Raw genomic sequence first — 12,175 nt, 5'->3', positions numbered from 1 at the left:
TGCGTTGCACACAGAGGGATATATTTCAAGCATTTCTTTCTTTTATTTTGATGATTATGGCTTACTGCTAGTAAAAACCCAAAAATCAGTATCTCAGAAAATTAGAATATTACATAAGACCAGAAAAAAAAAAAAAAAAGGATTTCTAATACAGGAATGTTGGCTTACTGAAAAGTATGTCCATGTACAGTATAGTATAGTATGCACTCAATCCTTTTGCCTGATATACTGCATCAATGCAGCGTGACATGGAGGTGATCAGCCTGTGGCACTGCTGAGGTGTTATGGAAGCCCAGGTTTCTTTGATAGTGGCCTTCAGCTCATCTGCATGATTGGGTCTGGTGTCTCATCTTCCTCTTGACAATACCCAACAGATTCTTCTCATAGGAAGACAGAGGCTGTGACTACTCAACAGACTTCAAAGTATTGCCTTTGAACAGACTGGCCAGGTAAATGTGAACATTATGTAAAGTTGTAAACTGTAAAACTACACTTTCATACAGCATGTGCCTTGGTTTTTAGCAAAGGCATGCTTAAGAGGAAATTCCATGTGAAGTGAATCTATAATTTAAAGGGGATAGCAAGATAGGCAGCTTTGGCTCTCCAATCCCCTCAATTAACATTAATAAGGATTGCAATAGACATATAAAAGTTGAACCTATTTGCATTGTCTATACTGGCATGGCATGGTATGATCAGATACTAAAGCTGGCCATAGATGGATAGAAATGTTATCTATATTTAGCCAAGCCTATTTGATGGAAGGGCTTGTTGGAAGAATGTTCCCAATCAGCTGGCAGGCCCTGCTGCTAAGTGTATTCTGACAGCAGAAAGCCGTGCTGTCAGAATACAATGTCCCAGCCAGGACTCCTCCATCCACCTCGCTTCTGTGGATGGAGGACAAATCATCTAGGGCCAGGTTAGCAATCTAGAAGTACTTCCTATCATGTGCTGTGACAGGAGGGTGCACAGTTTCGACCAACTGACATATTCCCCTGGTTTACTAAAGAAGCATAAAGGTTGTAGATAGGGCCCTGGTCATCTATCACACGCAGGCTTCTGCCTAGGTTGCCTTGATGGTGATCATGCTCTAATGGAATCCATCTTTAAGTCTTAAGGCCAGGTTCATATAAGTGCAGCCTGGGGGTCTGGTGTGTTTCTGTTCACCGGTTTCAGGAGCAAATTTTTGCCTGAATTTGCACCTGAACCTGACCTAAAAATGCACAGGACCCTTTTGGAAATCGCACCACAGCTGCCCCGACATGTGTGAACAGGCTCCATTGAGAGCTAGTCACACTCACATATCATTCAAATTGGATGCGGTGAAAACTGAATCCAGTTCGCACATATGTGAACCCAGCCCTAAATGTTTGCAGATCTTATAGCAAGCTTAAATAGTGAGGTTGATGGACAGACTTTATAATTTATCTATTTATGAAGTTCATGCTGGAGAAATCTTTTCATTCCAAAATCCAGCCCATATACTTGCATTTTTTGGTATATGACTATATTATTTTAATATTGGTGTTAGGGTTGACCACAATATATAATGACGATGATGATGTTATTATTAGGAATTTTCACGGTTTCATAAAGAAATTACGCCAATGTTTGATGGACTTTCGAATAACAGAGTTCAATGGAAGGCACAAGCGGATATTTACGATGAAAAGATGAAAGCTTTAGAAGAACTGAACAAACAGCAAGAAAATGACGTGGGAGGAAAGAAAGGTAACTAGCGTTTCCACAAATATTTTAGGACAGGGTGGTAAAGTTTCACCAGCTAGAACCTAACCCTTGCTGATTCATTGGATTGATATCAGAATGTGATTGTAAATGTAGCTCTTTTGGAATACAGACCAGTCACATGTGGTGTACCATAAGGCTCTGTACTAGGGACTCTTCTATTTAAAGGCGATATGATTGGTCAAAGCAGTGGAAACTGCAGTTCAGTGTTTCTACTCTCAAAATAATGCCTTTGGAATCCTTTGATTATGTACAGTTTTGGAAGTACAATGTTGGGCAGAACTACAGAGGAAACAGATTTCAGATGATTGCAAAATGAGTGAACCGTGTGGCCTGACAATAGCAAAAAGCGAATAGAATTGTGAGGTGCATCACTAGAGGGATTACCAGCAAGAGGAGGAGGCCCTAATTCCGTTGTATAGCTCTTTAGCTAGATCTCATTGAGAATCCTGTGTCCTCATTTACAAAAAGATAGTTAAATATTAAATATATCAGGTGCGAATGCAGGAACTTTATATGCAGAATCTTAGGGAAAGAAAGAAAACGGGGAGATGATTGAAACTTTTAAATATGTTTGGACCGATAAGAGTTGTACACTTGCAAACAATCAGCATATTTCTGCAGCTAGGAAACTATACAAATGAATAACAGGCTGACAGGTGCTGTGGCTGTTTACATGTAAATGGGCATCTGGGGCATTACATGTAATTAGGAACTGATAAATGACCCTGAATGCAGACGGCTGATTGGAATCTCAGCTGCAGAAATACACTAACGCCTGGCAATTCTGAGCTGTATGTGGTCATATGAATGAAGCCTACATGTGTGAATAAGTTCAGAAGGACTTTTCATTTGAGTATTTTCATTTTTACTCAATTTACTTGTTTTTAATTTCCATTGACAGAGAAAAAAAGTAGAAAAACAGAAAAAAATAGAGAAAAAAAAGAGAATACAAAAATCCTTCAATATCCATATTTCCTCTTGCTTAAACATACCCATGTATAAAGTCCATTCATTAGCGTTTCTATACATGCCTATATATCTTTCCTCCTCGTCTTATATAAATACTAATATCATTATTTTCAGGACGACAGTATTTTCAATATGAATCACAGAATGATATATATGGGCAGACTGGAGGGAGGCACTGGGCCTTTTTTCTGCCATCACTCTTCTATGTTTCTAAATGTTATTGTCAATATGAACTGCATAGAGCAGTCCTCGTTTTCCAGTGTCTCAATTAAAAACTATCTGTATGGCCTTCAACCAACTAATCAGTTTTAAACTTTCAGACTTCAATTGTCATTTTTCAGTGCGGGGTTGAATGATATTAGCTGACCTTTCAGAATAGTGACAAACAATAAGAAAATCTGAGTAGGTTACTAGTATATGTGGAAGTCTTGGTAGTTGGTAGAAAATACACATTGGATAGCGGTACAGCTGGGTCCTGACAAAGCCCTTAGCCAGAGCTAAAACGAAGGCCTATGTAAGCTGTATGGAGGATTCCCTAGATGCTGGAAAAAATGATTGTCTGAACTCATTTTGCTTGCAGGCAAAACAGCAGTGCATATCTTTAGGATAAAATGTTAGTCTTAAAAACTTGAAAATGAACAGGACAGGTTTTCTTTAAGATGACCTACATTTCTGTATGTAGAATTTATTCTTAGCCTTGCTAGGCTCCATTTAACAATTAAAAAACAATAATTGCTATCTGGGCATACTGAAAAATGTTCAAAGTTGGTGAAAGTGTTTGGGTAGTTGCTGCAGCGATAGATAAAAAAAAGTAAATTTGTAAATATAAAAATACTTGCCTAAATAGTGGAGTGGATAGGTTGTGCTTAACCAACCATGAGAATGTCAGCAGTTTGGAGATACCTAGGGGGGTTCCTATGAAGGCTTGTAGGGACATGCTGGTGAGAGGAATTGTCTCTGTTTTTTACTTGGATCGAGAATGAAATAATATGGAGTTTTCTAGAGGTCATTTTTTTGCCGGTAGGTATCCTTATCTGATAGTTAACTACAATTGGGAAACTCCCCTATGCCTCCAGTGAAACCCATAGAGGAGTTCAAGAAAATAAAATGTAATACATTGCAGTTGACCAGTCCTTGGATGCTTTGGCTACATTAGCCTTCTTTTTCCAAGCTAACAACATTTTAACAACAGTACAGGAAATACAGGTTGATCTTGCGAATAATTCAGTGTCCTGGTCACTTCCTGTGAACTGAAAACATAAATAATATTTACTTCCTTCTATGCGGTCTTCTGTAAACTGTTAATTCCCCTGTCCCCTCATGTAATGGAGATGAAGAGATGACAAGTTTGTTGTTCACTACTGGAGAGAACCCTAGTGTGACAACCACGGCTCCCTCCAAAGACACTGTGGAGTAAGTGAGCACTGTCATCCTAGGACATGACAGCCACCACATTTAAAGACTAGTAATCCGCAATATATTAAATTTTTGTTTTTAGGTTTAGATCCACTTTGAAGTTAATCTGTGCTTTGCCTACCTTCCTTTTGCTCCTCCGCCAATTTGTTTAGCCTTCATGAATGAAAGCAAGGCTCTATCTGAGCTCTGAGTAGCAGGAGTCGTACTTCATACACAGAGCTGTGGACACCTTTGTGACATTGCTGATTGAACCACATGCTCATCCATACTCAGAAGTACTGGGTATTTTCCTTTACTCCTGCTGACAATACTGGCAGAGTAGTGTTTCAAAGGTAAGTGTGTGCTTCTGGGGATCGATGGGATTTAGGGGCTAAACCAAACCTCTTACTCTGCCCTGAATTGGCTTTTAAAAAACACAGATATGCCTTAACTTGCTCTTGCTGCTGCTCGCATTCCGGGCACCTGAAAATCCAAAATATGGGTATGAGAAGAGTACATATGTGCTCTCATACCTCCCAGAAGGCAGTGTCTAAACCAGCCTTTCCCAACCAGTGTGCCGCCAGAGGTACTCCGGTGTGCTGTGGGATCATGGGAGAGAAGGACTGTCACATGTCACATGAGCTGTGCTCTCTGCTTCCCCCTAGAGTGCAGTACCCAGCTAAATAAGAAAGGTACTGTGCTAAAATGTTTTAAAAGGCTTTATACATGTGTCTGTACGAGTGTATGTTTGTATGTGTGTGTGTGTGTGTACATGTGTGTATGCATGTGTTTAAATGTGTGTCTACATGTGCCTGTATGTGTGTGTGTGTATGTATGTGTAACTGTACCTGTGTCTGTTTGTGTCTTTATGTGTGCATATATACATGTGTTTGTATGTGTGGGTGCATCTGTCTGTTTGTGTCTATGCGTGTGTGTATATATATATATATATATATATATGTATGTTATTTTAATCCTGACACCCCTATCAGAACTGCTTTTGTAGGGCTCGTTTGTGATAGCAGCAAGGACTGCTGCTTCTCTGAAATGCAATCCATTCTCAGATTGCTTTTCAGAGGCATTTAACAGGTGGTAAAGAGGCAATATGTTGCTTCCTCACCACCTGTTTTAAGCCCGAAAATGCAGAATTACCTCACCGCAACCACAATGCACACAGTTGCGGGGTGGTTGCAGTGCAGCCCCATTCACCCTTGGTATACCTCCAGCTGCAGCCACAGCATGTGTACACCCCTAGCTGCTGCCTCTGAAGCTAAAGGGGGAGAAGTTGGGGGTGATAAAAACAGCTCAACCATGTGGTTTTACCACCTCTCCAACCTGACATGTGAACAAGCCCTTGGTTCACATCTGTGTGGCTGCATGCTGCATGTAGGGCAGCCCATTCATTTCAATGGGCTTCCCTACCTGCAGAAATGCAGGGAAAGAAGTCCCCAAACCTTATTTTTAAAACTGCGCTTCTCCAAAAACACCCTATGTTTGCTAATCTGTGGGGTTTCATTAAAAAAACATTTCTCTGTGTGTCTGGATCGAACGCAATTTTGAGTGTCTTCCGCGACATACAGTAACGTGAACCAAGCCTTGGACAGGGGTGCCTCAAGATCGAAAATACTTTTCAAGGGCGCCGACTGGAAAAAGGTTGAGAAACACTGGTCTAATCAATCACAAAGTCAAAGCACTATGAAAATGAGGTTGAAGCTGTGGCTAAGCTGATGCAAATATTAACTTGAAGAAAGTTGGTATTTCTATAGGATGTTTAGCAGTGTTAATATTGACATCAAATTTTGATTTTGTTTAGTTGTTTTTTAGTCTTTTGCCCAAAATGCCATTTTAGCTTAAGTAATATTTTAGTCATCTGAATTGTTTTAGTCGTATTTTAGTCAAAAAAAATAGTGTCAATTTAGTTGGCAAAAAGAGCATTGATGGCCATGGGGTTCCAATGATGCTCTGAGGGGAAAATAAAGCAAAGGTGGCATGATAATTTAAAGAAAAAATGTATTTGCCCATATGTTTGAAAAATATTAGGTTCACTTTTCTCAAGGGAGCTCCAATCCCCATCAAATTTTCTATAATCCAGATTTCCTGCTTGTATTCCATATAATAAAGTTTCAGATTGCTGAGAAAAGCAAAAAAACCTATATAGTGGCTGTGCACAGCCGACCATGTGACTTATTTGGACCTGGTAATTGGTTGCTCAGGCAGATCAAAGTGGTGAGATAGCAAGTGAAAGAGGAAGACATGCTGCTTATACTACTAAGAATAAATCAGATTTGTTATTTTGCAGAACATGTTGAGTAGCTTATGATGCCTTCTATTTAACACTACCCTACCTTTTGTATTATAAGTAGTGAATACAGGTACTCTACATTTTAAATTAGTTTGTCAATTGACTAAAACAGATCCACATTATGAGCAATCTGGTTTATATTTGATAGATGCTTGTGTAATTGCTATGTGCAAAGGAAGCTGTACTCCATTAGGAGAGGTAGTGAGTTTTGATCGATTTAGTAACTGGCAGCATAAACTAAGGTCACCTCATCAAAGCAAATCAAAGTCCAGAGTGCTGATGTTACATTTGTTTACATACAGCGATCACATGCCTGATAACAGCATCAAAACACTGCCCTATCTCTGAAACAGTCCAAGCAATGCCTTATATTATAATATAATATACTCGCAAAATCTTTCATGCAAGGAAAGATCTAATATTGATCTGTTTGCCAAATGATGGATGGGGTCCCTGTAGTGGGTAGGAGTATCTCCTGCCTCAATGTTTTTTTCAAATCCTTATGATTTGGAGTTTTGGAGGACAATTTTATGATCAAGAAACAACAACTCTTTTCTAGCTTTCACTACAGACTGCAAATAAAAAATTCTGCCTTGGCAAGGGAGCTGGCTTTACATACCCCAAAGCTTGAGAAACTGCAGCTTACAGGCTTTGCCCGGTCCCAACATGTGCTAATAATGAAACTGTGAAGTTCTGTTGGTTTATTATAGAAAAGGTATGCACAGATATACAGACATCAACAAGGGAGCTTGTCACAGAAGGCATATTTACCAACATTTCAGTTCAAAATCCTGTGACACAGTTAACCTCGCCCATAGTCTGCCTCAGGCCGACACAGACCCCACTTACCAAGATGCCCAGCCCAAAATCTGCCTCTAAAGATGTGGGGACCTTATGAGCATGTGCTGGTAACTCTAAAAAGGGTGACACTGTGCTCCTGGAAATGTCACCCAGGATACAGCATCATCGAAACTGAGACACAAGATGCAGGACTGTCCTAGCAAATCTGAACCAGTTTGCATCCATTACATAAAGACCTCCTTATGATTAAGCACTTTGTGCAAAACTCATAAAGACTCCCTTGTTGATGGCTATATGTCTCTGCATACATAATTTGCAATAAACCTATGGTCAAGCAAGAGAACAAAGCACTTTCATTACTGGAGTTGTGTTTCTGTAGGGATTGATACAGATTTTTGCCACTCACATATATACCCAGTGGGTAGGGTAGTGGATTACAGTTATAATTTGCTGGTTCATTTTCAGAGGCATGCTTGTATTATGTGTATATATATATATATATGTATATATATATAGCTGTAAACCTGGGTAACCAACCAAACTGCTTCTTTCCTTTTATAGAGTTTTCTAGTGATGATATACTATAATTTGACCGCTGTACGTTTTCTTTGTCCCTTATCTACATTCAGAATGATTGATTAAAATCTGCAATTTTTGCCCACATGAAACTGTGAACAGAGAACACTCCACCTTTAAATAACTAATCAGCCAAGTCAATCACATTTTCATAGAAGGCCTGTACAGTTCACACAGCGAAAACCACGATACACCAGGGTAGTCTTAACAATTATGACATTTATATTGCAAATAAAAATAAATTTGGTAGGATGAATTAATAAGGAAAGGCGGGAGGCGGGGGGACGTGGGGGGCTGCTAGGGAGCAGAAAAGACTGGAGGGAGATGAAAAAAAAAATCAAATAAAAATTGATTTTTGTAAAATCTTACCGTAAAATCCTTTTCTCTTAAGCTCATTGACAGACGTAGTCCTCGTTGATTACTAACAACTCGGGTTATACTGCCCTCTACAGGAGTAGGACACTAGACGGAAGGAAAACGTTCTGGCCACACCTTAGGGGCAGTCCCAGAGGGTATATCCTCTCTCTCCCTGCTACAGGATGTCAGTTATGTCACAAAGCAGCGTCAGAGAATTTAACCAAACCCCACTCAAAAAAACCAAGGGGCGGGTACTGCGTCTGTCAATGAGCTTAAGAGAAAAGGATTTTACGGTAAGATTTTACAAAAATCCATTTTTCTCTGTCGCTCATTGACAGACGCAGTCCTCTTGATTAATAACACATTGGGACGTCCCAAAGCAGTGCCACAAATGAGGGGTGGGATAACAGAAAAATTCAAATCTAGAAGGCCCAACCGGTGCCGACTAGAATTCTTAAAGGCTCATTTAAATCAAATGAGACTCAACTGAAAATCCAACGGAAAAAAACCCTCGAGGTAGACCACCGGTCTCCTCAAATTGCGGCCTGCAGAACCTTGCGGCCAAAAGAGGCATCTGACGATGCCATAACATCAACTTTATAAAATTTTGTAAAGGTATGAACAGACGACCAGGTAGTCGCCTTGCATACCTGGACCACTGACGCCGGAAGGCCCAGGAAACACTAAGCGCCCGAATAGAGTGCGCCTTAACAGGGAATTCCGACCCTTAATAGAATAAGCCTGTACCACCGTCTATCTAATCCATCTAGAGATGGTCGCGGCAGAAACAGGCAACCCCTTTCTAGGGCTATCCGTGATCACAAGAAGTGAATCCGTTTTACGAAACGAATTCGTAGTAGTCAAGTGTACCCTGATTGTCCGAACCCCATCCAAGGAGTGTAATGCAACCTCCCAAGGATGGCTGGGCTTAGGACACAGGGAAGGTAATACAATATCTTCATTCAGATGAAACTCTGAAACCACTTTAGGAAGGAAGGAGGGATTCGGACGAAGAACCACCTTATCCCTATGAACCACCAGATATGGGGAACGACAAGATAATGCGGCCAGTTCTGACACCCTGCGTGCAGAAGTAATCCAAGAAGGCCACCAATATACCTCTGGATGAAGAGGCTATACCCCCTGATCCAGAATCTGACGGCTGAGATAATCTGCCTGCCGTTTTCCCACCCCCGGAGTGAATATTGCGGAGAGAGCCGGAACAAACCGTTCCGTCCAACGAAAGATGCTGATCCTTTCGATGGCCACCAGGACACTCTAGGTGCCCCTTTGGTGATTGACATAAGCCACGATTGGATCTGAACCGGGCTGCCCTAGAGCTGCTCGGTCCAGTAAATCAGACAAAGTCTGATCGCTCACAGTTCCGATACCTTTATTGGTAACCTGGATACTATCGGAAGGAATGACTTCCCCTGGTTGAGCATCGGAGACCGAAGCCACCAGACCAGAGACTCCCTGGTCCGCTCGCTCAACCGGATCCGATTGTCCAGAGAATCGAGATTCCGATTCCATTTGAGAAGAATCTCCTCTTGGAGAATTCAGGTATGAGACTGGGCGAACGGTACTGCCTCTAAGGAGGCCACCATCAGTCCCAGCCAGTTGACGGACAGCAACATCCGAATCGTTGACTGAACCTTCTGGAGTTTCTCCGCAAGGAGAAACACTCTTGCCAAGGATCTCCCAGATAGTTCAGTCTCCTGGTGGGAACCAGGAATGATATTTGGGAAAAGCGAAGAAAACGCGGATGTCCTGTGAAGATGGGGATATAAAGATAGGCATCCTAAATGTCTATGGACGCCAGGAAATCCCCCTGATGCAGGGAGGCCACCACTGTTCGGAAGGACTCCCTCTTTCCCAAGTCCAGAATTTGGACGCACCTTGCCCTCTTTCCTGGGCAGTGTGAACAGGTTCGAATAGAACCCCTGAAAACGTTCTATCCAAGGAATGGGAACTACCGCTCCCTGTAGCATACGAATGTTGGGAGGGAAGAATCGCACCGGTAGAAGTGATCGAATACTCGATCTTGTGCCTCTTGAACCCCTTTGTCCGGGATTCAGGAAAACCATGGATTTGGAAACCGGTGAAGACGTCCCCCCACCCCAGAGATGGGTGGGGGCGCATCAGGCTGTCTTAGCAAGAGAGTGCTCTTGCCCCCCAGTGAGATCCTTATAATCTCACCCAAACAGGCGATCCCCTTGAAAGGGGAGATTAGCCAACCCATCTTGAAACTAAACCAATGGCACCACTGGCCTAAAGGTTGACCCTATCAGGGAAAAAATGAAGTGGGATTCCGCTTTTACTCTTCGATCCACCGGATCCCTAAATGACGGAGCGTCCTCCAACGGGATAACAGTGGCTTTATCTGCAAATCGGTGAGTCCACCACTGGTGGTACCGTCCATCTTTTAAGGAGGGATTCCTCAAACGGATAGCGCCTAGCCATGCGTTTGGAAATAGCAGGGGTACGTTTCAGACGACCCCATTTGGAAAAAGGAAAATCCTTCGCCATTTTGGTAGCTAACTATTACCCAAAAGGAATTTTAGTCTCAGCTACCTCTGCCGGTATAACCTCAAGACTTAAAGTTTCCCGGACAGGCACAACTAGTGCATCCACCAACGCTGCTTCTTGTGCTATGGTGGAGACAAAAACGTCCTCCTCACTGTCTGAAGAGACCGTACCTGAGACAGCAGCCCCAGAAGAGGGACCTGCAGCTGCAGTGACAAGCTCAGAATCCGTATCTGAAATATCAGATGAAATAGGGGTAGGCGGGGGTCGCTTTCTTGACCCTCGTCCCTGACCGGCCACCTCCACCCGGGATACCAAAAGACTCCAAAACTGCTGATAATGCATCAATTACAAGTGGGGCACTGGAGGGTCCTGCGGCCACCTTGAGGGGATCAGGTGGGGATACATGTGTGGCAGGGTCCATGATTATACAAGACACTTGCCAGCGACAAAAAAATTGCAAAGTAAAAAAAACCTTTTTTTTTTTTTGTAATCCCCAGCGCAACAGCGCCCCTCAGTGTTACCTGCTTTTTTGGACCCCACAGAGAGAGAGACCCCAAGGCTCACCACCTGATGCACAGAAGTTTTCTATCAACCTGCCTCAGCGCTGTCCTGTTACAGACAGGAAGTCTTTGGCCCTTTTTCCCTGGAAAAGGAGGCGGCTCCGCCCCTTTACACGCCTTCCGGCGCCTCCCATGTTTCTCCACGAGGTGGCTGGTCATCTCCAAAATGTCCACCCCCATGCTGGAGACACGAGGCTACGCCAAGATGGCGGCCCCGCGCGACCTGCGGGAAAATGGCGGCGGCCTGTGGAAGATGGCAGCGGTCTGCGAAAGAGCTATCGGCTTATGCGGCCTGCGGGAGGATGGCGGCCTGCGGATGGCGGTAGTCCAGGCACAGGCATCGGCCTGTCCTGCAATCTTATCAGGTAGGATGCTCTTTGTATATGGCCATCATCACAGTATTGCCAATGACCTTTAGTCATAGTCCCTTAACAGTGCCCACTATATAGTGACTTTAGATAGTCAGCTCCCAAACCAAGCCTCCTGGTCTTTTTTTTTTTTCACACAATCACACTCAATTGGGGGATCTGTGACCTGTTATAGGATAGAGGGGAGACCCAGGATCCTGAGCGTCCGACCATTCCAGGGAGGGGCCCCGCGTTCACCAACAAACCCGTCAGGGGGAGAGAGGGAACATTCTACTCACCATACCGGAACCAGGCGGGCGCCAGCTCTTGACAGAACCCCTCTCCACCGAAGTGGGGGGGGGCTGTCGACCAATACGGATGCCGTGACTCAGTTTCCAACTGGTCGTTGGCGTCCAGGCGAGTTTAACTCGCAGGGTCAGTCCCCGTCCAGTGGGACTATGTCGCGGCCGACCCAGCGCGGAGCTAGGGCCTGCACGCGCTCGCAGGATGACTGGGGTGACCACTGGATCTCAACATCCAGCCCGTCGCCCAGTTCAGCGTACTTGCTTGAAGATCTCACAGGAACAACT

The 12,175-nt window shown here is 43.3% G+C and overlaps 1 protein-coding gene across 1 annotated transcript in view; it reads left to right on the top strand.

The window, feature by feature from the left end:
* PDE6C (phosphodiesterase 6C) overlaps positions 1 to 12,175 on the top strand; it is a 130,318-nt gene that overhangs the window by 105,909 nt on the left and 12,234 nt on the right. The window contains exon 21 of the mRNA XM_082269252.1: positions 1,575 to 1,731. Coding sequence (XP_082125378.1) covers positions 1,575 to 1,731 — 157 coding nt within the window. The remainder of the gene's footprint in view (positions 1 to 1,574; positions 1,732 to 12,175) is intronic.

Source organism: Pelophylax lessonae, assembly GCF_965119305.1.
Source record: "Pelophylax lessonae genome assembly, chromosome: 9".
Taxonomy (NCBI): Eukaryota; Metazoa; Chordata; class Amphibia; order Anura; family Ranidae; genus Pelophylax; species Pelophylax lessonae.
This window is presented reverse-complemented; position numbering and strand designations above follow the sequence as displayed.